This window comes from Lingula anatina, chromosome 6 (genome assembly GCF_051362555.1).
Source record: "Lingula anatina isolate TDL-2025a chromosome 6, LinAna3.0, whole genome shotgun sequence".
Lineage (NCBI taxonomy): Eukaryota > Metazoa > Brachiopoda > Lingulata > Lingulida > Lingulidae > Lingula > Lingula anatina.
This window is the reverse complement of record NC_141772.1, coordinates 23,034,724-23,061,441: the sequence shown is the minus strand read 5'-3', so window position 1 is coordinate 23,061,441 and position 26,718 is coordinate 23,034,724. Positions and strand designations below refer to the sequence as shown.

At 35.6% G+C, this 26,718-nt stretch overlaps 3 protein-coding genes across 5 annotated transcripts; 1 reads left to right on the top strand and 2 right to left on the bottom strand.

Annotated features, from left to right (window-relative positions):
* Positions 1–323: 323 nt before the first annotated feature.
* On the bottom strand, positions 324–7,127 carry LOC106152747 (ras-related protein Rab-7a). 2 transcript variants are annotated; one of them, XM_087014784.1, is made up of 5 exons: positions 6,987–7,127; positions 4,975–5,038; positions 4,039–4,165; positions 3,400–3,618; positions 324–2,372 (listed from the first exon to the last, which is right to left on the bottom strand). In XM_087014784.1, exons 2-5 carry the CDS (start codon positions 5,025–5,027, stop codon positions 2,151–2,153), a joined length of 621 nt encoding a protein of 206 aa, XP_086870910.1. In that variant the 5' UTR covers positions 5,028–5,038; positions 6,987–7,127; the 3' UTR covers positions 324–2,150. The 2 variants fall into 2 exon arrangements, with proteins under 2 accessions (XP_086870910.1, XP_086870911.1); XM_087014785.1 differs by having other exon boundaries at positions 6,967–7,067.
* LOC106152745 (EEF1A lysine methyltransferase 2) lies at positions 7,056–16,407 on the top strand. 2 transcript variants are annotated; one of them, XM_087014780.1, is made up of 7 exons: positions 7,056–7,170; positions 7,777–7,842; positions 8,217–8,334; positions 8,561–8,665; positions 8,954–9,188; positions 9,410–9,520; positions 10,788–10,960. In XM_087014780.1, the coding sequence occupies exons 1-6, from the start codon at positions 7,106–7,108 to the stop codon at positions 9,505–9,507; spliced, it is 687 nt and encodes a 228-aa protein (XP_086870906.1). In that variant the 5' UTR covers positions 7,056–7,105; the 3' UTR covers positions 9,508–9,520; positions 10,788–10,960. The 2 variants fall into 2 exon arrangements, with proteins under 2 accessions (XP_086870906.1, XP_086870905.1); XM_087014779.1 differs by lacking the exons at positions 7,056–7,170; positions 7,777–7,842; positions 8,217–8,334; positions 8,561–8,665 and adding exons at positions 14,394–14,541; positions 14,912–15,030; positions 15,352–16,407 and having other exon boundaries at positions 9,141–9,188; positions 10,788–11,641.
* LOC106152746 (battenin) lies at positions 16,043–26,718 on the bottom strand. Its single transcript, XM_087014781.1, has 13 exons — positions 26,593–26,718; positions 22,822–22,988; positions 22,354–22,410; positions 21,551–21,630; positions 21,000–21,085; positions 20,459–20,531; positions 19,910–20,172; positions 19,468–19,517; positions 19,103–19,171; positions 18,575–18,630; positions 17,739–17,832; positions 17,354–17,494; positions 16,043–16,968 (listed from the first exon to the last, which is right to left on the bottom strand). Exons 1-13 carry the CDS (start codon positions 26,606–26,608, stop codon positions 16,849–16,851), a joined length of 1,272 nt encoding a protein of 423 aa, XP_086870907.1. The 5' UTR covers positions 26,609–26,718; the 3' UTR covers positions 16,043–16,848.

Here is a 26,718-nt window from a genome sequence, read left to right as displayed (position 1 = left end):
GATAGTCCGAAGGTTCATTGGTCCAAAAAGTGGTAACATTTTCATCGATTTTTTAATCAAGGGTTCATTGGTCCCAAGGTTCTATAGTGAACATTTGGACCATTGAACCTTCGGACTATCGCTACGGCCCCGTAGTTAACGAGAATTTGTGAAACTAGCGGATTGGAGAGGCATCACCGCCTCCTGAATATGTGCCACCAGCTAGGTTAGGCATACCGAATCAACATCAAGACAAAAAACTTTTGCTTAAAAGTTATACAGCATCATCAGTTTTATCATGTTAGGGTGGCGAGGTTTTCAGAGAGGGTTAGGACAACAAATCATCAGGTTCATCTTAACATTTTATTTTCCACATGGTACATCAGTTTAGGAAATCATACAATCATGCATGCGATTCATTTCACACTTTGTACAAGATTCTTTGACAGTAAGAAAATGCAAGTTGTTTGCGTCAAATTTAAGAGTCAGAACTGAATGATGTAAAAGATTTGTTTGGTAAAATATCGAGAAGCACCAAAGCTTTTTTTTTTGTATAAAGAAAATTACCTTTACCCCATCATGACCAAGTTTCTGTAGGTTTTACTTCATTTTTAACATGCACCCATGTAAAAGAGAAGTCTCAGAATCCTAACGTCAGTTTCTTCATCCTGAATACAGCATAATTTGTAGTAATAAAATTCATCAAAAAGATGACCATGTTTCCAGTTTTTAGACAATTTTCACTGCATGCTTACAGCTGTATTTACACAATAGTCCTCCATCTGTACAATCAATAATAATTGGCATTAATTCTACCTATAGTATTTTAACTGCTATGGCATTCTCTCCCCTTAACTACACTATTGGATAGGTATGGCATTACACATATTATTGATCTGACCTACATTGATGATAACCTTCCTGTTGCTCTTGCATCTTATCATGTGAGGTAGCCTATGCCAAGTACAGCATATATACAGAGCTATGTGTGACCCATTCAATACCTGGGTACAAGGTGCACCTCTGCATCACATTATACAAGGTGTCACATTGATTGCATGTATATACGTATATATATATAGATAGTATATATATATGTCTCCTTGCACTATAGGCTCCCAACCTGCTAGTGCCACCAAGTCTCTGGCAGCACTAATACCCATTAATCAAATACCATCAGGTTCCTGTACATTAATAGATTATTAATTTTTTTCTTTCAAATATCATACAAAAATATCACCATTCTCCTCACTGTCTTTTGAGTGTCATTTTCACATTCCTTATACAATGGTCAAAATTGGTCGTGAAAAGTCAGATCCTAATAATTATTTTCCTCGTGAGAGAACAAAGAAAAGTTGTACATCGGGTGATACTGTACTTTACGCACACCATCACTCACTGACTGCTTACTTTCCATTGGTTAAGCCTCCCAAACTTTGACCCCAATGGAAAAATTGGTGAACCTTAACATCCCTCTCCCATCAAGCTATCCAAATATCACCCAAGATCAACAGTTTTTTTGTCCATTTCTATTTCTTACTCTCCCCGAATTCCCCCATTATTTCATAGGTCTGTATCCCAATTTAATACATGAATCTCTCCCAACCCCCTTTATGCTGAATAAAATGAGAATGCATGATCTGCCCTACTGTCGTCCTGTTATATCATGAAGATCAGATTACATGATTACGGAGAATTTTCAGAGAAAATGAACTCCCGATCTTTTGTTTGGTCCTAACCTATACTTAAGTAAATAGTAATCATGTTTATTTTTATTTTTCAGATTTACATTGATAATAAAGATTCAGTGATCTCATGAGTTTTGATGACATTTATAAATATCTTTTTTTCTTTCTCAATATAGTACCATTTCAATACAAGATAGGAGCTTTGTTCAGAGTTTGCAAGATAGTCCAATCCATCTCATGCACCAAAATATCCCTTTTTATACTTTGATATGATGAAATGGTGATAATTCATTTTGTTACACAACTGGAGTGACTAACAAATTGAGCCAGTTGTTTCATTATGGCATCAGGAGCAAGTTTTTTTTTTTTACTGTAAATTCCTCCTAGGAAATATATTACGTTTTCTAGATGAGTTGCTCTTACAAAAAGAGTATAACAATGATGCATTCCCAGAATTCCAAGCTCATAGGTCCTTAGCTTCCATTAACATGCACATCCGTCTTGTTTCTTATTAGCGTCCGCATTTGTGAGCTTAATTTGATCGGGGAATTCATTATACAACTCCACCTCTGTCTCCTGCGCTAGTGCGTTCTTGGCCACCGTTTGGAAAGCCTGCTCCACGTTGATGGCCTCCTTCGCGCTGGTCTCGAAGTACGGGATATCACCTTTGCTGTGGCACCAACCCTGGGCTCTCTTGGTGGACACCTGGTGGCAGACACAAACACTATTAGAACAAACAAGACTACAACCATATACTCAACTTAAAATGAGAAATGGTTCACAATTCGTCTGCACTATAATACCTTCTGTTTGACAGTAATTGCACACCAATCATCTCCAAATGTATCATTAATTTCATGATCTGCACAAACCCATACAATTCTTCTTCAATACCACCCCTCAGGTTGTTAAATTGAGAAATAAATGTTGGAAGTGCATCCTCTCTAACATCTATTCACTAAAAGAAAAAAATTCTATTCCTCAGATGTGATAAAGCACTGGGGCCCTTTATTGCTACACACTCCAATTCATTACTGTCCACATCAATAATATCAAGTCATCCATCTTTATTGATCAACTGAACACACAAGCTGCCTGGAGATTATTAGATTTTATGTATGTTTCTGCGCAGAAAAAAAAAAAAAAAAAAAAAAGCCCACTGCAGTTTTCCTTTACAGATTACAAACTGTCAAGATTATTCAGGCTTCATTTTTGCTGTTCACCGTCCAAAACACTGCAAAAATGTGAGAGAGAATGAATAGCACCCATTTGAAATCTACCAACTGCTATATATATATAATGTGTCTAAAATGAGGACATGCAACCTATTTACTGCGTAAAACATGGAATGAACCCCTTTCAATTTAGTTGTCAAAGCCATATTATATGTTTACACAATTAAGGTACACAGCTGAAGGTGGACACATTTTTGAAGAATACGAAAATATAAGTGCCAGCGATGTACAGCTCTATATGGGCCATCTGGGGATATAAATACAGCACGCAAATATTCAGATTTCCACATAATCTGTAAAACTTTCATCTCCAAGGGCCTGACAGATCCACAGTCTTTATTTTTTATTTATTTTTTTGCCAATTTTATTCCAAACAACTTACTTATCTTCAACATAAAAAGTAAAAAAAAACTAACAGGAATATTTGCATTTTTTCCTTATCATGCCAATTTTGTTCCAACCGCCTAAATTTCCAACACAACAAGCAACAAACTCACCGCTCTATTTTCTAAGTCAATTTTGTTCCCAATCACCACAAAAGGAAAGTGTTCGGGGTCCCTGGGGCTGGCCTGGATGAGGAACTCGTCCCTCCAACTGTCCAGCGTCTTGAATGTGTTGGGCATGGTGACGTCAAAGACCAGTACACAGCAGTCGGCACCACGGTAGAAGGCCACGCCCAGGCTCTGGAAACGTTCCTGGCCCGCTGTATCCCAAATCTGGCAATATAATGATAATAATAACAATAATAATAAATTGAACATTCAATGATTTTGTTTACTCACTTACAAGATGTCTTTACTACAAGGGTCAGTTACAGGTGACAATGTTGTATAGTGCTACACAGTAACCGTGCAGTATAGTGAATGTTTATAGTAGACCAAGTAGAGTTTTGTACATCAAAATATAGATTAAGGTGTCAGGACCAATAATAACATAATTGAACAACATGTTTCTGCAGCGTTCCATGACAAGACTGACACTATCTTACGTAATTTCCTGTTTCCATGTCCCAAGTCTAAAATCAAATGACAAATATAAAACTCTGCTGGAAAAAATTATGAGCAAGCAAGGTTCCATCTTGTATTCCCCCTGGGGTCCTCACCTGCCCCCCCCTCCCTCAACCCCTGGGTCCTCACCTGCATTGTGACCAATCTGTCATCTACCATGACTTCTTTTGTGAGAAAATCTGCTCCAATTGTGGCCTTGTACTGATTGCTGAATTTTTTGTTCACATATTGGTTCATCAGGGACGTCTTCCCGACACTGTAAGGGAAAAATTGGCAAAAAATGTATTTGGATAAAAGACCTTTCATATTTCATATCACTTGCCAATAACCTTATGAATTAATTCACAAAGAAGAATAAAATTAACTTGACATGCATATCTCTATGTTCTGACATACCTTTTTAAAATTCTCTTTTTATATATATTCATACCTGTGTTCAAGTTCATAAAAATTCCCTTTATAAAATATCCTTATCAAAGTTATCAAGAGGCAATCAATAAGACTGTAAATTGATAGCAAATGTAAGCCACATGAGAAAGGCAGCTATCTTTCCATCTAATATGTGACAAGTGAATAGATAAGGACAAACAAGTCCCCCAGTCACTTTGTGATGAATTGGTTTCAGCATATCAATAATTTCTCTGTGGATTACACTCACGTCAGCTACAGCAAACCCTCAGGCTACTGTGGGTCTATTTACAGTTTAAGGGATAACAAGTGTTCGTTTGAGATTTATATTTCACAATAAATACATTGTAAACAACTCATAGAAGTATAATTTATTTTACCACCAAAACAGCAGTTGTCACAATTATTCTGGAATCTGTGCTTGCCAGCAGACCACGTTGACCTCCATAGATGGCTATACCTCCGTAATTATCTCTTCAGAGATTATTACAAAAAAAAAAAACAAACCTTTTTTTGGAAAAAAAAGGACTGAATGTCGAAATGGATTCATTAACCATTGGTGAGTATAATATTATCATAGTTTACCCCAGGAAATTCCTTTTTTACCAAAACCAACAGTTGCTGTCCCTTTAATAAACAGAAGTGCCATGTACTCACCCACTGTCCCCCAAGATGATGACTTTCAATAACACCTTCTTTCTAGATGACATGGTGAAAATTACTGCAACAATAAAAAAGATGTGTTATACAACATTCAGGATGTAGCGTAAAACGTATCTGTCACTCTCCAAGCACAGCAAAAAAAGGTTGTCTCAAACTTCTGGTGTAGTGTGGCAGCACCTGTCATAATACTTATTATTAAAATGCAGACATGATTAATATAAGTAACCTGATATCAGACATTCACTTCAATATGCTGTAGTCCAAGACGCAGACAGATAAGGAAACAGTTCTAGTATTCCAGCAAGTTCAATCATAAACAACTTCTGCACATGGCAAGTGAGAGGTGTATTTCTACCAGAAAACCCTTGTTTTTTTTCACAATTTCATAGGTCACACAATATTTATTCGGGTGATTGGTTGAAATTACTTTTTTAAAAGAGGTACTGGATGAGGGCTATAAAGTCCAGTGCATACTAGTAAGCAAGGCGGTGACCTACAAGAAGTTCTCATAAAATGTAAACCTTATCTCACCCTCAATCTGACATTTATGTTTTTTTCCACAACAAAAGAGATTAAAATCTGCTCAAATATCACAAACAAGAGAACTCTCATAAAAGACACAATGCGGATAGGAACCCGTATACTTGGAACTCCAGGGAGAAATCTTAATGTAGGTAGATTTGTGAAAAAGATTAAAACTTGGTATAGTAATTAAAGATGACTGAAGTCTGAAATCTTGTAGATCACTTATACAATTGTTTGATGGATAATACACTTCTCAGGTATTTCAATCTGCCATCTGTTTTATCCCTCAATTCACCTCCCCCCCCCCCCTCTCTCTCTCTCTCTCTCTCTCTCTCTCTCTCTCTCTCTCTCTCTCTCTCTCTCTCTCTCTCTCTCAAAGCATACATTAGAAATAGCCATTGGCCAACTATCCTTGGGTATTAAAACAGGTCAGAGGAATATGAGTACAAATCATCAAGCCTAAAGGAAGCCAAGTGTGATATATTCTGAAGTTGCTGTCAAGGGGGAACTACCAAGACTGGAATGAAATTCTTTTGTTTGCCACATAAAAATGCACCTGTTCCTATGCAAAAGTATTTTTTCCATTAAAGTTTCTACCTTAGGATTTATAACATTTCAAAGGAAATACATTACATTTTAAATCTACTGGTAGGCAGATTTTACAAGAGACCATTAACACTAGGGGCAGTTTTTCAGTGACTAAAAATATGTTGTTTTTTTTTCACATAACATCTTGCATAATTACACACAAGTTGATGCCCATGGTCTACGTTACAAACCATTTATCTGACCAAAATCTGATAGAAAACAGAGGGCAAAGGTAAACAGTTTGTGTCAAGATTGCCTGGCCTGGGGAGTGGGACTTATTGACTACTGTAAATCAATTCATTCCATTGCATATGTTGATCATTTTCAACAAGGTGAAAAGATCCATATGTCAGGCAGTGACACTTTCCATGTAATACCATGTGTGGCCAACACCTCCCCTCTGCACTCTTATTTATCAATGACCTATATAAGTCCAGATACAGATCACATTTCAGTTACAAAAGGACGACAAATATCTCAAAACTGGAGCACTTCATACTATATAACAAGTACAATTATCAAATCAACAAAACCAAAACAAATGAAAAAACCAGGAAATACACTTTACACGAGCATAAAAAATATTTACGACTATGTCACGAATACTTTATTCTTATTCTTGACAGTATTATTGTTTTCTTTAAGTCAAATTAACAATATGTTTTACTATAACTTAAAACTTCCAACCATCATTCAAATGTTTGTTTGGTGACATTTCAATGAAGTGAAAGACATCGAATCAGAGAACGAATAAAATGAATCGCCAAACAAAACAAAAACGCAGCAAGTTCGTAAATACCCCAATGTTGCCACAATCATTATAAAAAAGATATTCATAAACAAACAGTTAATGTCTGATCATCTCATCACCACCTGAAAACCTGTCAACTCACCAAAATTGCGATATTTTTACAAAAATGTTCTTCCGATGCTACTGCAATTTTTCCACCTCCAATATGGCGGTCGTTCTCGTGACCAGAGTGACGTCATGCGCCTCATTGTGAATTGAAATATGGCAGCGCCCTGTGACACACTTGACGGTGGATTTGAGTCATCGAAATTGGGCACTAAACAGTAGTAAGTTCAATAGAAATAACTGCATGTATACCTGGCCACAGTTGGTTAAGAAATAATGCACAAAAATGCCAGACCCAGTTTTTTGTTTCCTTTGTAATCGGGTTTATAATTGAAGTAAACAAAACATCACGTGCAACAAGTATAACATTAACAACATGTATAACATTAACAAATCGATCGAAAGAAGATTTGTTCTACATAGTGCATGTACTTGTAAAAGAAGAATGATAGATTTGCCAATCAAAATTCGTTATCGTCATGTGATAAATCAAGTAAAAATACCATCGTTGCTGAGTAACATAAGGGCAAGGGCCAAAGAACCATATAATTCACTGCAATTCCATAAATAATGCGAGTAAATAATTTATGGAAAATAAGTTACATTAACGTTACATTTGTTGTTATCGCGTTAATTCTTCCCTTTCTTAAACTTTATTGTGCATGTTTCCTCTGGTCTGAAATGAGAAAAAGACTTAACACGTCATATTCTATTTTGTGAAATAACTATAGTTTGTTTGTTTTTGGATAAATGATTGGTAATCACCCTTTTCCTTCAGGTAATGTCATACCTAAGACCAACATATTTGTGATTTCTTCTATTTCCAGTTGGGATGAAGCCTACGAGAGAGAATTGAAAAGTTTTCAAGAAACCGGGGATGAAGGAGAGGTTTGGTAGGAAAAGTGAGATATTTTATAAAAGTTAAAAATGGAACAAAATTGCATTTTTGTGTTGTAACATACTTTATAGTAAATGGAAAGTCAATAATATTTTGTTTGGATGTTTTTCTTCTATCTATTTTTTATTTTCACATGTTAATTTTGAGTGCATGCAAGACTCTCTTTATTTAATTTTTAGTAAAAAAGTTCTTTTTTATTTTTCAATATTCAGAAATAGAGTACAGATTTTTGAGTTTGAAAATGAATGATGCTGTGATCTGTAAACCTGTATTAAAATTGTCTATATTAGTATAAAAACAAGAAGTGAAGTGTTTTTTCTTAACTTGGAAAAGTCCTACAGTAGTTAACTTTGCAGCTTTTTTGTTCAGGTTTGGTTATGACAGTATTGAGAGAGTAGCGGACTGGATAGAAGAAAGTGATCTGACGCAGAAAGAAAACTCCGTCTTAGATCTGGGGTGTGGCAATGGCACACTGCTGATTGAACTGGTGGGTTTTCAGATAAAAAAAGAAGAAAACCACTTTTTATCAAGGTAGACAGCAGTAAATCTGCTGCTTAATAAGATATTGTAATTACCCATGGAGTATCACCTCTAAGTTCCTAGTAAAATTCCATACAGTATGTGCTAATGCTTAGAGTTATTATTAATGAGCACTAATATCTTAAAAGATCCTGAAGATAGTGTTAATCGTTTAAGAATTTGTTTTTTTCCAGAGAAAGCGTGGTTTTGTTAATCTGGTGGGGGTGGACTACTGTGAGGCGGCCATTCAGCTGGCCAGGTCTGTCACTGAGGCAGAGGACATCACCATTGAATATGAGGTGTGTGAACTTAATTCCATTCCTCTGTATTTGTTTCACATATTCACAGAAGAAGCAAAAGAAGGAAGTTTTTAGTTTAATTGGACAAGTACTTTTACAATTATTAACTGGGGGCAGTTGAAGAGAGACCTCGGGTACTCTTCACAGACTTTTTCAGAAGTACAGCCAGCTTTTCTCTTTTACAGCTTCTGGATCTGACAGGAGCTATTATATAACTAATGGCAAAACTGGTGACTTTATAAGTCCTTAGGACTGAAACTGTATTTGTATTTGATTTATAATTAACAGGTTGCTGACGCTCTTGATGACCTACCAGACACCAGTAGTGCCAGTTTAAGAAGCACGTACGACATAGTGGTAGACAAAGGTACATTTGACGCCATCAGCCTGAGCCCAGACAACGCCCACGGAAAGAGGGAAAAATACACAGTGAATGTCAGCCACCTGTTGAAGGACACTGGACTCTTCATTATCACCTCATGTAACTGGACCAAGGAAGAGTTACTAAAGCTGTTCAATACAGGTACTTGTTCCATGAGAGAAAGTTCTGATAAAGGCACCAATTTCACATAAGAATGCTAGCCAGAATATTGGTCTTAAGATTTAGATCAGAATCTTAGTCGACTTTGACTGAAGAAGTTGTTTGATAGAGGTACCAAGGGTTTGTTTCACTACACAGCTTAAGTCAGAAAATTAACTTGAATATCAGAATTTTAGCTTACTTTGACCATTATTCTTTTCCAGCATTCACTTTGGTTGACGCCATTCCAACTCCAGTGTTCAAGTTTGGAGGAAAAACGGGAAATTCGGTCACCAGCTTGGTATTCAAGAAGAGGCTGTGATTATATGATCGAAGTAAGTCCACTTTCACTTTTGTTTTTGGTACCTAAGCACCTCAAGAATAATTATTGCGGGCTGAAGCAGGCATGATGAATATACTATATATATATATATATATGTCTCTTACTTCTTGTAGTATCTTGTAGCATTTGCTGTGAATGTTAAAAATCAACACTGTAGTGATCTGTTTGGATACAGTTAAGTGCAGTATGATGAGTTTAGTTTGAAGGCAACATGTACTGTTTTTTTTTTTTCATTAAAAAAGTTAAAAAATAAAAGGCCCAAAGCTTTCTAATACATATCATAATTATAGTTTAAAGTCACCTAATGAATTGAATTGAATTAATTTTTTGATACATGGTGTTAAAAGGGTGAATATCCGATAAGCTTGCTTGCAGACTAAAATGTGTAAATTAGTAAGTTAGTCCAGTGTCTGTTGGTATTTATCTTTGCATGATTGAACTGTCAAAAATTGGGGATGGGCTTATCTTGATAGAGTATCCACAAGTGCTGCCCCATGTGACCAAAAGCTCTAAAGGTTAAGAACCTTACAGCTGGCAAACATGATTACCATTGGATTCTCACATAGTATCAATAATTAAGCAGTAACTCCAGTAGATATTGAGATTACAGAAGAGTTCTCATAGTTATATGGGAAATTAGAAGCCATGACATTGTAAAGATGGGATACATGCTGCAGGTGATTGGTATCAATAGTTCTGTACTAGTATTACTGATTATTTTGAAACGACTGCTTTTTTAGGTATAAAAGACACCTGGGGCTGAGATATATTTGAAAATAATTAGTAGGAGCATTTTTTACTTAAGCTTCATTATCTGGTGTAAAAAGATATTTTCACGAAGACCAATGTTGATCAGTTTTGTATTTCCCTGAATTCACTTAATAACACTTATAATTAAGTTTCTGAAATACAGGCAATATGGCATGTTATGTCAAATTTTGTTTTTAAACTAGTTTTAGAGATATTCAAGTATAATCTATATTGCTTGCATGTGAAGGGTATAAATCAATATTTCTGCCATATACATATGAAGGCATGAAGATGCATGCTGATATTCATAGCAATATGATACACTTAATATAGTGAACACCACAGCCAAGTAGAAACCATTACCTAGGTGATGCCAAATGCCAAAATTTTTACTGCACATACAAGTGAATGTTAAAACTACTAGGTCCACCTTGTAAATCTACTGTAATGCTTTATCTTTTGTTAATTTTTGAAAAATATAAGTAAGCATTATGATGTTATATTTCCAGGCAAAAGCTCAGGGTCACTGCCATCATGTTGAAGTCAATATCAAAGAACTTAGTGGTGCTTTTCTTCCTGTACTTTGTACAAGGATTGCCTTATGGAATACAGACAGGATTTCTTCCAGTATACTTACGGAGTAAAGGAGTCTCTCTAACCAGTGTTGGATTATACAAGTTTTTATTCGCCCCCTGGTTTTGCAAAGTGCTGTGGGCACCATTTGTGGACAGATACAGCACAAAAAGAAAATGGCTCATTGGGAGCATGCTTGGATTGGTGCTGTCTTGTGCAATAGGTGCATTCATTACTCCTGAACACATTCTGCTGCTATGTAGCGTACTTTTAATATTGAATATTTTTACGTCAGTGCAAGACATTGCGGTGGACGGACTCGCTATTAAGATTCTCCACCCTGATGAGTTAAGTCAGGGAAACATTGCTCAAGTGGTAGGGTATAAAGTTGGGTCACTCTTTGGGGGAGGAGTTTTAACATGGACTATGGGAATTATCGGCTGGTTAGGGACTTTTCTGACGTTAAGTGCTCTGTACGTGGAGGCGGTGCTCTTCATGTACCTGTCCCCAATGTTAAGACACCTGGACATGGTGGAACAGGGGATGTTAAGTGATTGTGAAGATGAAGACGATGGCCACTTTCCTGACCACCTTAAATCTCATAATATTGATGAACATGGTCACTCTCATCATGGTCACTCACATCACCATGGTCACTCACATGACTTGGAACAACCAAAAGCTGACCAGGGAGAAAGATTGTCAAATGGTGGGCTGCAGTTTGTGTGCAATATACTCAACACTCCAGGAACAAAGTGGGTGATTGGCTACGTGCTGATGTACAAGTTAGGTGAGCATTGATTGGTAAATTGTTATGTGGGCATTGATTGGTCAGTTGATATATATATATATATATATATATATATATATATATATATATATATATATATATATGGCAGTATGAGCCTCATACTAATCAGTTCACTGGCCACAAGGACTATGAGGACTTTTTCAAATTGTATTTTTTTCTAGAAAGAATAGAGAGGGGGTAAGAAGATTCCACCTCTTCTGCTGTGTGAAATCTTTTATCTTGTAGTCACATCTTTACAGTTAAAAATGCAGTAGAAGTTCCTACAGAAAGCATAAGCATAATTTTCTTGTCGTATACTAATTCATAACTAATTCACTGTTGATTTGGCAAGATAAATAAATCATTTTCTGTCTTCCACATAGTAAAAGTGAATTATCTAATTAGGCATTTGAAAATATTTTACCATAAACATAAAGTTTAATATATTAAATATCTTTTTGTTCTGTGCTCAGATGGTTACACAAATGTAATAGGAAATAAAATGGTTCTTATTGTACCACCAGCGTAGGCGCTGGCGGTACACATGGTTTTAGTCCCGACCCGTATGTTCCGCCGGCTCCTGCGGCTCCGCCGGCTCCTGCGGCTCCGCCGCCAAGTCACCGTTACCGCTTCTCCTCCTAGACGGTAAGGGCCTCCATACCCATCTCTTGGATTTAGGTCACCTATAATCTCAACTCGTTCCACGTAAAATTTGGGCTTTGTCGGTATTGGGGTCTAGGTGTGGCACTCATTGCAATGCACCCTTGTCCAAAAATGGCAAAATTAAATGCTAATTATCTCCCCTACGGGAGGAATTATGGGAAAAATTTCTACAGACAGCTTTCCAAAAGTCATATGTGTAGATTTCATATATGCCCTTGGATTTGACCTTTGACCTTTATTTCAAGGTCAAACAGGCCAAAATTTTCAAAAAAACAAAATTTTTGCCGAAAAAAAAATTATTTGCGGCCTTATTCAGATACCACACAAACTTAACTAATAATATTAATGGAAAGTGTTACCCTTCGGGTCATCTTTCATCTCTGTGAATTTGGGGTCAATCGGTGCATTTTCACGGGAGTAGCGGCCATAAGATATCGAAACTTAAAACTGTCTCTAATTTGGGAACCGTTAATGCTAGACACCCATTCTTTTTTGCATTTTGTAGAGCATGTAAAGCCCAACACTGGAGGTGGTCTCTGTTTTTTTGTATTCCATACCGTTTTCGAGTTACGCTGTATCAAAAAGTACATATTGGTGGTGAAAGCAAAATGTGCAGTACGGTAATGGATAATAAATTTTGAACTCCGGAAAAATAAAACATAAGGCTTGGCAAAGCAGACAACTTGTGGTCAAAAATGACATTATTTCATCAAATTTGAACATCTGGAACTTTAGAGCACCTCCCATTTCAAGAATATTGACCAAAATGACCTTTTCTTTATTTTAATTAATTTTTTCTGTAGGAAATTTATGGCACATTATGGTAACTCCAAAATTATAACATTTAGTCCCTTATATCTCCAAAACTGGCAGAGATAGGTCCATAGTTACTATTGAAGTTGAATAGGAAGTCATATACTGGCAATCTAAATGTGACCTTAAAATTGACCTTTGACCTACTTTTCACCATGAACTGAACTTTGCAAATTTTGCTTCCCTTTTATCTCCAAAACTGGCAGAGATAGGTCCATAGTTACTCTTGAACTTGAATAGGAAGTCATATACTGGCAATCTAAATGTGACCTTAAAATTGACCTTTGACCTACTTTACACCATGAACTGAATTTTGCAAATTTTGCTTCCCTTTTATCTCCAAAACTGGCAGAGATAGGTCCATAGTTACTATTGAAGTTGAATAGGAAGTCATATACTGGCAATCTAAATGTGACCTTAAAATTGACCTTTGACCTACTTTTCACCATGAACTGAACTTTGCAAATTTTGCTTCCCTTTTATCTCCAAAACTGGCAGAGATAGGTCCATAGTTACTATTGAAGTTGAATAGGAAGTCATATACTGGCAATCTAAATGTGACCTTAAAATTGACCTTTGACCTACTTTTCACCATGAATTGAACTTTGCAAATTTTGCTTTCCTTTTATCTCCAAAACTGGCAGAGATAGGTCCGTAGTTACTATTGAACTTGAATAGGAAGTCATATACTGGCAATCTAAAAGTGACCTTAAAATTGACCTTTGACCTACTTTTCACCATGAACTGAACTTTGCATATTTTGCTTCTCCTTTATCTCCAAAACTGGCAGAGATAGGTCCATAGGTCCATAGTTACTATTGAACGTGAATAGGAAGTCATATACTGGCAATCTAAGTGTGACCTTGAAATTGACCTTTGACCTACTTATTATCATGAACTGAACTCTGCTAATTTCTTTTTCTTTTAACTCCAAACCTGGCAGAGATAGGTCCATAGTTACTATTGAAGTTGAATAGGAAGTCATATATTGGCAATTTACTGTGACCTTGGAATTGACCTTTGACCTACCTTACAATGAACTTAACTTTGATTGTACCATTTTAGTTATATATATATTTTTTGCATATTTTGAAAATTCTTGTTGATTGCATTTTTACAGCTTTGCAAGCACAAGACTGGTGGCTGTGTTCCTTATTTTGTATATGTGGGGGTCTATACGAATGCGCTTGCTCCAGCTGGTGGTAGAATATTCGGAGGCGGTATCGCCTCTCTGATCCTCTAGTTATCAGTATATATATACTTATATATTTACCAGGAGAACAGGGTGCTTGCAATATGCTTCCGCTGTTCCTGGTGGACCACAAGGTGGCAGCACCAGACATAGGGCTGTGGACGGGTATCGTGGGCCAGAGCGTCTCCATATGTGGATCCATGTTGGGCGGCTGGGTACTGTCCAAGTATGGGTGAGTAACATCCTTGTTATATGTTAAATTTGGATGTTGAAAAATGTCCAGTCTTAAGAATTCTTATCTTAAACCACCGCTGTAAAATCAAATCAGATAAGGTAGGTGTGCTAGGAGTAAAGACAGAAAGTTTTTATTTCTGTTTTGCCAGTTCAGTTTAAAATTAATCATGAATATATCTCATAAATTTAAGAGCCAATGGAGAAAATATTTGGCTGATTTTATAAAAAATGCGTCTTTCTACTATAAAGTGTTTTTCTACTGTAAAGTTGAATTAGAGGCGCTTTTCTTTTTCTCAGCCTGATCTTTATTATCTGCTTGCTAGTTTTTGAGAAATGTCTTGGCTTAAGATGTTTTATTTTTTCTGCAGGCTTCCAGCAGTGTTTGTCCTGAAGCAGCTGAGTGTGTGTCGTCTGCTGCCACTTGGCGCTCTGCTGTGGGTGGTGGCATCATGGGATACCGGTATCTTCAGCACCACTCTTTCCTACTGTGAGTATGGATATCAGGGAATTGCTGACAATGAAGTTTCTTATTCAGGCAACAAGATTTATAGTTTTGTATATGCAAACAAATTATGAGATGTTTATATATCCCACTAAAGTGATATTCAGTTCTCCTACTTGTCATTTCATCATTAAAAATACATACTTAAATATAAATACTTGTCTTTTTGGTTGAATTATACAATAAATGTTTGCCAGTACTGTTTTTGTTTGGATTTATAAGGCAGATAATAGAAATTATTAAAGCACAGAAGGTTTTCAGCATAACTTGGCAATTCTACAAGATTTTCTCTTTTCATATCTGCAGATGCAGCAGTGTGGGCTTTCTGTGTCCTCATGCTTATCAGCGGCATGGTAACCACAGTGACCTTCACCTTGATGATGCAGTGTTCCCAGCATGCACCAGAAAAAAGCCAGGCAACCCATTTCACTTTCCTAGCAACATTGGAGGTTCTTGGAAAACTAATCTTCATCTCTCTGGCTGGATACATGGTGGACGTACTGGGTTATCCACTGGTGTTTGTCATATTCATAGGACTTTCTTTCTTATTATTACTCTATTTTAACTCATGCCCCAGTAACTTGGTGGTATTCCTCAATAGGGAAGAAGAAGAGGAAGAAGAAGAGGAAGGCGAGGAGGATGAAGAAGAACAGGTTTCATATGAGAATAAATTCGAAAAAGTTGACTGAAAAAAGCATGAAATGGACAGAAATTGTGCATATTAAAACAACTGAAATGAGAAGGGAAAGAAGCAAATGGGTTATGTGGGAAGATGCGTGTTGAAAATGCAAAAAGCTTTTTTTTTTTATGTGAGATATGCAAAGCTTGTATTCTTTACATGTTGTTTTAAAGACGAAAAATTGTCTAAAAATTGTTTAAAAATTGTTTAAAAATTGTCTACTTTACTTTATGTATAAAAAGATGTTGCTAAGATAACTTAGCAGTGCTGCTAAAACTCAATAACATGTACATTTGTAAATTATCAGTGAGAAACACATTTCATTTTGAAATAAAAGGTTTTATTCATTTTATAAATGTTGAGCGAGTGCATCATGATTAAAATGAAACCACAACCACTGACATTTTAGCTGTAAAATACGTAGTCTTCACCAGATATGTCCAAAAGTGATGTAACCATTACAATTAAAATAAACCATGATGATACATGTTATTGTACAAAACCCGATTTCATTAATGGTCCCTACTTTCCTAGCACCAAGTATGTGTGAGATTTAATGAAAAATGACAAAATTGTCTTAAATTGCTCTCACAAATTCAAACTGGTGAGGAGACAAAGAGATTCTTATACATTTTGAGGTTCAACAGTGAAATCTGAACATAATTTGATATAAAATTGCATATGTATATGTATTATACAGTTATCAATGCACCTCTCATAAGATGAGGATAATCTCAGACCTTTGTGCTTGAGTGCTGTAAGTATTAATTTATGCACCGAGAGATAATGTTCCAGGTGTTATTTTAAGTAATATAACATTCATCTGGTTAAAGATGAGTAAATATAATTTCAAAAAAAAAAAAATAATAATAATAATAAATATATATTCCATTTTTGAAATATCATTCCATTTTTGAAATATAATTTCAAAAATGGAATATATTTTTCCTTCATAAAGCAGCTGTATGATGAAAGGCAGTAAAATCAAATGCAAGATATTTTCCACGAAATGTTGAAGTGGGATCCAGGAGAAGCACCTGCAGAAGCCTTCAACTACACATTATTACACCAACCCAACCACGGCTGAAGTGGAATCCAAAAGCAGCACCTGCAGAAGCCTTCACCTACACATTATCACACAGTATGACATGGAGTGGAATAGAGACCATCCCAGCCACAGCTATCCCCAGAGCATCCCCCAGGGACGCCACGCCCAGACTGAACTCCCGATGGTCTGCAGGTATCTGAAATATAGGCAATAGGTTACAATATATTATAATATTATACAATATATATTTTATTACACAATATTCATAATTGTCACAGAAATGTACAGCAATTATGCTGGGAGTAACTGACAGAGATCGCATAAAAACAGCATCTAATTTTTAAAGCAAACTGAATTTTCTGTACAGAGCCTTGTGAAATACAAAAATTGCATCACCATCTTTTGGTCTGTAACACATGGCAAAATAAACAATTTAATTCCAAAATTAAATTTATAAAAGCCATAATATAAAAATAAACTTTTATTTATCAACACATTCTCTTCCAAAAAAATTAAAAAGTCATTCATAAGGAGGAAATTGTCTTTTGCATCTCTGCAAAGGTCTGATACTGAAAGCTCACCTCTTCTCTGATTTTACGGAATGTATTAACATAGGCAGCGCCACCTAACAGTCCCTCCCAGAAAATTAGCACCAGTATGATCCAGATGCTGGGCATGTAACGAAGTATTGCATCTGAGGTAAATACTCCCAGGTTTACAAACTGAAATAAACAGGTAATTAAAATAAAAGGTGGGAAACAAGATCAGTCAAACTGAAGAACGTCAAGATAAAATTACCATGTATGTCTCTGTACGCAGAAGATAAAACTGTGGTTTTGGTCACATATATCATGTATAGCTGAAATTCTTTTATGAAATATGACAAAAAGTTTGCAATTCTTATATAAAATATGACAAAAAAGTTTGCAATTTTTATATGAAATAAGACAAAAGTTTCCCAGTTACCTGTAGTATGGGGAGTACCCAGAGTCTGTTAATGGGAAGAAAACTGCCTGAAGACCGGGAAATAAACACCCCCAGCTGGTAGTCCATCTGGTACCTGAGGAAGAGGTCAAAATGAAGTCTAATGTACTGGTCCTGCTGCAATCAGTTCATATCAAAACTGATGCTTCTTTTGATGTTTTTTTTCATGATCAAACATTAAAGGTACATACGAACCGAGCATCGGTGGAGCGCGGATTCCCAGTAACACATGTAAACCACTTCTACTAGTTTCTTCTACGACTCTAATAAATTCGACATGCCAAGGGACAAACTGAATAAATCACCTGATCAACCATAAAAGAGCTTTAGAGTGCTCCTTTCTTTAAATTTTTGGTTGTCAATTTAACCTACTTTTGTGACCTACTTTTCTGCCCCATTGACATACAACATAGAATGCTAGCAGAAAAATCTGTTCAAACATCACTTTCGGGTAAAATTAAACAGTGCCTTTTGGAAATTCTGTTAGTTATACTACCTGAAACTATATGCTGGCATTTGGTTGGTTTTTATGACAAAAAAATTGACTTTGTATGTATCTTTAAGAATTCATCCATAAAACTGATTTGTGTGGAAAAGATTAACTGATACCTTTTGGTGAATAATAAAAAAAAAAAAAAAATCAAACTAGGGTGCATGGGGGAGAAGGGAGCTTTCTGTGCTTTTATTCAACCAGAAGGCTCCATCTCAATTTTGAAACCAGATCCTTGGTTCTTATTTTCAACCCAAAGGTAACAAATAATCGTTCTCTAAAAATGTCAGCTGTACAGTGAGGAGAATTTTGAAAATGTGTCACTTACCACTCATACTGCTCATCATTAGTAAGCCAGATGTCTTCAAAGTTCACTAATTCATACTGAAAAACAGAATGTACACTATTATTATCATCATCATGTCAGACCAAATACATGTAGCAAAATTCATTACGCAGTTAATTTTGTACCTATGACAATATTTACGTTTCTAAGATGATGACTTTCAAATGTCACCTAGTCCATCTTAAACATAGAACACACAGGCCAGGATTCTAAACTTCATGACCAATTATCACCAGGCAGCTGACAAGCCCCTTTTTTTTTCTTTTTCTTTTTTTTTCATTTTCTAAAACTTTTCATTTGAAATCTTTTATGCACAAAGGTATTTTAACATCCTTGCCAATTATTTCTGATGGAAAAAAGGAACCTTTTACACAACAATGTGTTATATACCCAGATGAACTTATTCTCTATGAATATTAAATTTCATCTCAACAAAAATTTATATTCTACAGCACATTTAGCTTAGTCATCAAGCCCAAGACCTTATTTGTTTTAATTCCGCAGACTCACCAATCCCTGGTTGATCAAATATTCAGCAAAATAGACCAATGTCAGCGGCACCATATACTTGAGCAGGGGCTGGGAAAAATAATATCACTTCATATTACACATAAAATAAATAACCACCCCCATTAATTGGATGTGGGGAAAATCTACAGAATAATCAAATGTTATCTGAAGTCATTTAACATATTCTAGTTATAAATATTAATATTCTTTTTTGACGTGATCAAAAAATATTACTTGTCCTCAGATAAGTTCAATATGAAGTGATTTAAATACTGTACTGTAGCTTTCCTCATTACCATCTGACATACAGCCTGCCCTTTAACCAAATGTTCACACAAATGTAATTAAGTTTCTGCAAGATTTACCTTTATAAGAAAAAGCTTTTCCTTGAATGTGTACCTTGAAATAGCAGCACCTGAAGAGACAACAAAATTAAGAGTTATGTCAATTTTCTGTCTGCCTGAAATAGTCATGTGAGCAACCACTCAGTGCACATTATATAAAAATAAATAAAAATTAACTGAGTTTGAAAATGTCCCAAAGACATATTTTCTTTGTCCACAAATTCTGCAGCATTACTAAGCTAGAAAATCAGTCAAAGATGCCAGACTTTTGCTATAATTAATGGATCACCACCAGAAATGACTCTCAATTGACCCATATTGGGCCTATCCTGAATATTTTAAAGTTAAGCTAAAAATTAACAATTCAACAAAGGCAAACACACAACCTCTTCCTTGTTTTGGTTGCAGAGGAGAATAAAATATGACAGATTTTTTAGAAGTTGTGAGAACCCAGTGTACCCACCAGTCTTCCCAGATTCCTGATAACTACTGCTCTCCTGACCCGGGGCTAGAAGACTATACTCTCTACCACCAAAACAATGTCCTCCAAGCTGAGGGGGCTTGACCAAAATGATATAAAAAGCTATTGCCATGGCAACAGGTATAACGAGCATAATGAGTATAGAATTCCTGGGCGACACCTTGGCAGTTCTCAGTCCCGCGTAAGAGAGGGCTCCGAATAAGCCTGCCCCTCCAGTCCCTGAGGCAAACGCTGACACTGTGTGCCTGTATAATAATAATAATAATAATAATAAATGAATTAATTAAGCACTACATGTGTGTTTCAATTACTTTTAAAGGCCATCGTTTCTGCACATACATTATAATATTTGCTAAAAATATCCCCCCCCCAAAAAAAAAAAAAAAAAAAAAACATTTTCAATAAAACTAAACTTGAGATATTTCAAAATAAGTCCATTTTAAAAAATGTGCCAAGAAGAAAAGGATATCTACAACATAAAGACTTGCTTGGCTGCACTGCAGGCAAAATGACTGAAGAGGGTTCACTTACACATCATAGAAAGTCGTCAGCTGCAGGAAAGTCAGTTCTCCCAAGCCACCGCTGACACTGGCAAACACCACCCCTGCGGTAGACAAATGGAGTTAGGGTAATAGAATGAGGATTGTGTAGCCTATGACACCGGCTGAGGATGGATTTACAACAGAATTTTAGACCGTCAGTGGGTGTTAAAATCAAAAGATTTGGTTTTGTTAAATTCAGGATAAATCCTAAGTAGTCCAAATTAAAATTAAATATTGTTACTGAAATATTCCATTTGTTTCTTTTTATAAGAGACTTCTACTGTTTTATCAGTGTAGACCAAAATCTAAAATAAGAATACACCAAAATGTTTTTTTTTATGTACAGTGGCTACCACTCAGCTTACAGCTCTTGTGCCTATATATATGTAAAAAGAAATAAAGTAGCACAGACTTGTGTTCAAATGTTGTTGTTTTAAGTCTGGCATTAAAGTCCAGGATGTATATTTGAACACACAGTCACAAAATTAATTAAATGACAAAACCAAGTAAGGCCTGCAGCAAGCACCTACCCAGAAGAGATAGCCATACTTCAAGAGAAAATGCAACTGTGAGAAAACTGGCAGCACCAAACAAGATTACCAATGCCACTCTGACACTGAAAGTAATATAGAAAACACAAGTTGTAAGTATACACACATATATTTCCATAATTCTGACTTACCACGTTTTATTTGTTGTTTTATATCATTATCCTCTTATATGGGAAAAAAATCATCTGTAATTAAAAAGTGATGTAAAACAATAGTGCATAAAAAATGTGTGCATTACTGACATGACTCGAACAATCACCATTTTGTAGAACTGGGATGAAACTGAGGGTCCATGTAACAGAGAGTCCGCCCTCCATTTAATTATACAGGTTAGGGTTAGCCTGACGTGAATGGGTCACAAACTAGGGCCAGGCTTACCTGTACAAATTACTGAGAAACGGACTCTGTATCATGGGGGACTCTCTGTCACAACACAGATATTTTGCAGAACAACCCTCACACAATTTGAAGAAAGAAGATGAAATAATGACAATGGAAACAATCTCATCTTAAAAGCGTGCTCCACTTACTTGTACTGTACTCTATGTATGAAGAAAGGAGCGGTGGCTTTGATGATAATCACTGGAAGAATGTCAGCCAGCAGCACTGCCTAAAAAGGACAAAAACTTTAAAATCAGTGACCAATACTGAGATTGAGAATATGATAAGGCCCACAGCCAGCAATTTCAAAAGTGGGGGTTCTTTTTCTGAAAAAGCAAACCTTTAACCATGAACCCTTTGTGTACCTAGATAAAATTTTATCCAGAGGGGACCTTTTACCAAAAAGAAGAGGGTTCATTCAAACCCCCCCCCCCCCAAGCCCCCACCTGGCTACAGGCCTGTTATACAATTATTGAATTAAGCTGTTGTCAATAGATTACAGACCTAAGAAAAGCGACAGAAAACGAGGTGCAGTGATTGATGCTATGTTTCCTTAACTCTGATTGGCCAGTCACTTGATTGATAGACTAATGGCGTTTTCTTCACTCTGATTTATCAAAAACTACGGACTGTGTCTTGGGTCAGTATTGTTTTTGTCAGACCTCATATTCCCAGATATTAGGCTGTATTCCCAGAGCTTTTAAATCGATCTATCCCCGCGGGGAGTCTCACTAGATTACTGTCAGATAATCCAGCTACAAGCTGTAAGGGGGTAATTAACTTTTGTGTCCGCCCAGCTGACAGCTATTTAGCTTGAATCCCCAGGGAGTTAGGTCGATCTAAAGTAGATCGATCTAATCTCTGGAAATGGGGTCTTAGACAGTATTCTATGATAATTATATAATAATGACCAATATCAGCTGGACCATAGTGTCATATTGACTTTACTCACCCCTGTTCCTATTGGATTACAGTGCAGGTGTCTTGAACTATTGGAACTTGTGTTAGTCTGAAACAGAATTTAAATAGGGATATATGTATAAAATATGAATAAATATACGGAGAGAGAGAGAGAGAGAGAGAGAGAGAGAGAGAGAGAGAGAGAGAGAGTTCTTTACTTCACTATGCAGTTAAATTGTCACCAGAATGAATACTGATTTCTTTGACAACTATGAATATTTTACACTTAAGAAGCAGACAAATGTCCTATTTTCATAAATTTAATTTAATTCAAATCTTATTATTTAAATTAAACTGGAAAAATGAATAAACACAATGCCTTTTCATAGGAGAAAGGCAGCTACATAGGCCAACACTCCCCAGAAACAATACAAAAAAATTATTCAATCAATTTTTTAAAATCACATTTAATACTCAATCCATTTTTTATTCAATTATTATTAATTAAATCATTCTGTACCTGAACATCCCCAGATGGCAGCCCATTGTCGTGAAGAATGGTCATCGCAGCACTCAACATAATCACGTAGGGATAGTTATTGCACAGGCCAAACAGCCAAAAGCCCACCAGGTTCCTTCTCAATGTCCATTTTGATGGTGGGAGTCGAGGAGGGTTTTCTTCTGAGTCTGAATCAATAAAGTTTATTTTGACAATGTGAATGCATTGCCATCTTCCTACTTGGTCCCTTATATGCATGAAATTTACATTATGTGCATGTATGCTACAGACACAAAATTAAGTCTGATAGTTCTTAACAGGTAAATCAAATATTTGTGGATCTGTCATAAATGAAAACTGTCTGACTATCAAAACTGAGCTCCCATGAAACTATTTTCACATTTAGAATTCTTTTAAGTTATTGTACATTGTTATTGACTGTATTAGGGGTAATCTCTTTACCCTCTTCAAACCAATACTCCCCTATATTGTTTTTGTCACTGGGAAGGGATTTTTTAAACAAGGCAGCAAAGCTGTCAAATGTACAGACAAAAAAACAGAAAATAAAGATGCAAAATAGGTCATTTTGTCAATTTTGATGCAATAATAAATAATGCTTATAATAACACAGTCAGTTAACACTGATTTTTAATCATGCACAACAGATAACATGGTCAATAACAGGAGCAGATCCAGAGATATTTTCTGACAGTATTCCAAAGTATCTTTGTTGATCCATCCTACACTTTTGATGGTCTTCCAACAGAAAAAAATTGATACCAGTCAATGTAAACTTTAAAATCTGAACGTCATCTGAAAGACCCAGAAGGCGGCCTCAATCCACCCCTGCAATAAGATAACAGTTTCTGGACTATGAGAGTTCAAATTCACATAATGAAAATCCCAATATTTGAAAAATGTTGACAGTGCATAAAATAATATTACATAATGTTTAAAGACATAAAAACCTATGCAACTGCTTATGTGGAAATACAGAAAATCTGAAGAGCTTCAGGTGGATGGGAGTTGAAAATGCCAGTGTTTAGAAAAAAATTAAAAAGAAAACACAAAAAAAAAAAAAAATTCCAATAAAGCTGCTATTCAAACTTTTAATCTTGCTGTATTAACATGATATGAATAACCCCAATGTGTTTGAGGATAATAAGGCACTGTTATTCATCTGTAGCATTAATGTTGGCATTACAATTTTTTTTTTCTTTTGTAAACTTATTTGCAATATTAAACAAGATTTACCTGCATAATTATCACCAATTCCTAATTATGTGACACAGTTAAGAGAGCTTAACCTATAGGACTTGAATGGGAAATCTCAACGTGTGTTTTATGTAATCTTATTTAATGGGCACTTGAAAATCAATTAGGCAAGTAATTTTATAGCTCTGAATTTAGCTAGTGATTATCCCAAGGGACAATTACCACCATCCATAAACAGTAGCCCCATATAGCACTCCATACAGCTGCATTGCTTACAATACAGAAAACAATCACACTGATTTCCAACACAAGCTACACTTCAGTCCTATGAAACTTTTCAGTAAGTTAGAATATCATAAGTAAAATGGTTTTTCCTTAATGGTCATCCTAGCAGCGATTTCCAAAAAAGGGTTTTTTTCATCTTTTATGCAATTTAACATAATGCTTAACAGCACAATGGCCATCAATTTTTAATAATAAAGTAAATGTATCATTGCTATTCAAAAGATGTGACTAGCAATGGTATTCAAGCCAATGGAAGTTCAAAGACTAAGTCACACCTTGAAAATGTTAATATGTGAAAATTTTAATTGTAACAAAAAACTATATAATTTCCAAGAAAGTTAACCGATATAACAGCTTTTCCAACTGAAGCTATAATTTAGTGCTATACTACATTTCTATAAGTTTGAGAAGAGTAAGTGACTTGGTTTTCCTTTAATGGTCACTATGGAGGCATTGTCTAAAATGGGGTTGTCTTAAATTTTGATGCAATATTACATAATGCATAACAGCATAATGACCATCAATTTTTAATAATAAAATTAAAATATCATGGATATTCAGAAAATTTGATATGGAAAGGTCTTCAGGGCCATGGAAGTTCAGAGTCACAACTTCAAAATGCCAAAATGTACACAAGAGATAACTGTACTGAAATGAATTTCTTTCCACTTTCAACACTTTTTTTTACATATATCAAAATAATCAATTTACTGTCGTTTTTAAATGATCAACTAAGAAAGTTGTTGACATAGGAAAAATATCAATAGAACAATTTTAAATGTCCAATTTGTTCCATTCTGAGATTCTGAACATGGTGAATGATTGAATCTGACAAACTGTAAAGATATGAGTTTATTTCCATTTTTGGCACTTTATTACACAATGCACAATAACAGGTTTACCATCATTTTTATATAATCAACTAACAATATTGTTAAGATGCAGAAAATGTCAAAAGAACACCTTTACATTACTAATTAGTTCACAAATGAGATTGTTAACATGCCTAAGAATTAAATCCGAGGAAAAAAGACTCATATACAAAAAAAGGCACAATTTCACCAAAACTGAACCGATCAAGCTTATTTTCGAACCTCATCTGTATTTTAGAATATTTGATCACCCCTGTGAATTTCAAGACGATTGGCCAATTAATTTTCCTTGAAATGTGTTATCGGTGTTGCACATATGCTGAAATAGTGAAAAAGCAGCATAACTTCCACAAATATGGCCCGATCATGCTGATTTTCGAACTTGACCTGCGTATTAAGAATATTCATCAGTTCTGTAAGTTTCAAGCCAAAAGGTAAAACGGTTTTTCACTTATCGTGTTATCGGTGTTGCATTTATGCTGAAAAAAATGAAAAAACCGCATAACTCCCCTAAAAATGGCCCAATCATGCTGATTTTCGAACTCGACTTGTGTATTATGAATATTCATCAGTTCTGTAAGTTTCAAGTCAAAAGGTAAAATGGTTTTTCACTTATCGTGTTATCGGTGCTGCATATATGCTGAAAAAAGTGAAAAAACAGCATAAATTCCCTAAAAGTGACCCGATCATGCTGATTTTCGAACTTGACCTGCGTATTATGAATATTCATCAGTTCTGCAAGTTTCAAGTCAAAAGGTAAAATGGTTTTCCACTTATCGTGTTATCGGTAAAAGTGCACGGCGACGGCGACGGCGACGACAGCGACGACAGCGACGGCGACGACAGACGCAGATGATGGCTATATGTACAGACACATCTGTGTCTGTACATAAAAAGTTGTTCTACACTTACAATAAATAAGGGTTTTGATTTTTATATCTTATTTCATCAGGGGGGAATTGGTACTTATGCAGTCCCCCCCCCCCCCCCCAACCCCCAATAACTACTAATTTTCTCATTTTTATCAAATTTATGTGTTGACTTGGATCAATGTCTTATTAAAATAAATTAATTGAACAGTTAACTATATTCTATTTTCTTTTATTAAACCCTCAAGCTCTTTGGCCAAAAAGTTTACAGCAAATTTTCAACACTGGAAGGCCTCAACTATCATAGTTTTTGAATGGAACAGAATAAATTAGAGTAATAGTTAAAAAAAAATCATTAATAAGTAACTGGGTTGCCAAACTAATTCATCCGAATAGCACAAACATTGCTAAAAAAAACACATAATTTAGAAAAGATATTAAAATTTAAGAGTTTAGTAACCCTCAAATATCCTGTGTGATCCGATATACTGCAGTAGAGTCTACAAAAATGTCTGAAAGAGAGAGAGAGAGAGAGAGAGAGAGAGACTCACCCGATTCACAGGGCATCTTTCACAAGTTTCACTCTTCTAAATTATGCGATGGTGCAGGTATAGGTAAGTTAAAATGGCCAATCTATAAAGACCATCTCAGTATTTAGTTTTGGCAGCAGTAGCTTT

Coding starts and splice junctions, on each gene's coding strand:
- LOC106152747 (XM_087014784.1), bottom strand. CDS start 5,027: ATGTCATCTAGAAAGAAGGTGTTATTGAAAGTCATCATCTTGGGGGAC. Junction 4,166..4,974: donor ATCATCTTGGGGGACAGTGG/GTGAGTACATGG, acceptor TTTCCCTTACAG/TGTCGGGAAGACGTCCCTGA. Junction 2,373..3,399: donor TTGACTTAGAAAATAGAGCG/GTGAGTTTGTTG, acceptor GTCTGCCACCAG/GTGTCCACCAAGAGAGCCCA.
- LOC106152745 (XM_087014779.1), top strand. CDS start 10,813: ATGTTGAAGTCAATATCAAAGAACTTAGTGGTGCTTTTCTTCCTGTAC. Junction 14,542..14,911: donor TGGGTACTGTCCAAGTATGG/GTGAGTAACATC, acceptor TTTTTTCTGCAG/GCTTCCAGCAGTGTTTGTCC. Junction 15,031..15,351: donor CAGCACCACTCTTTCCTACT/GTGAGTATGGAT, acceptor TCATATCTGCAG/ATGCAGCAGTGTGGGCTTTC.
- LOC106152746 (XM_087014781.1), bottom strand. Junction 21,086..21,550: donor ATACATAGAGTACAGTACAA/GTAAGTGGAGCA, acceptor TATTACTTTCAG/TGTCAGAGTGGCATTGGTAA. Junction 17,495..17,738: donor GGGTACTCCCCATACTACAG/GTAACTGGGAAA, acceptor TGTTTATTTCAG/TTTGTAAACCTGGGAGTATT.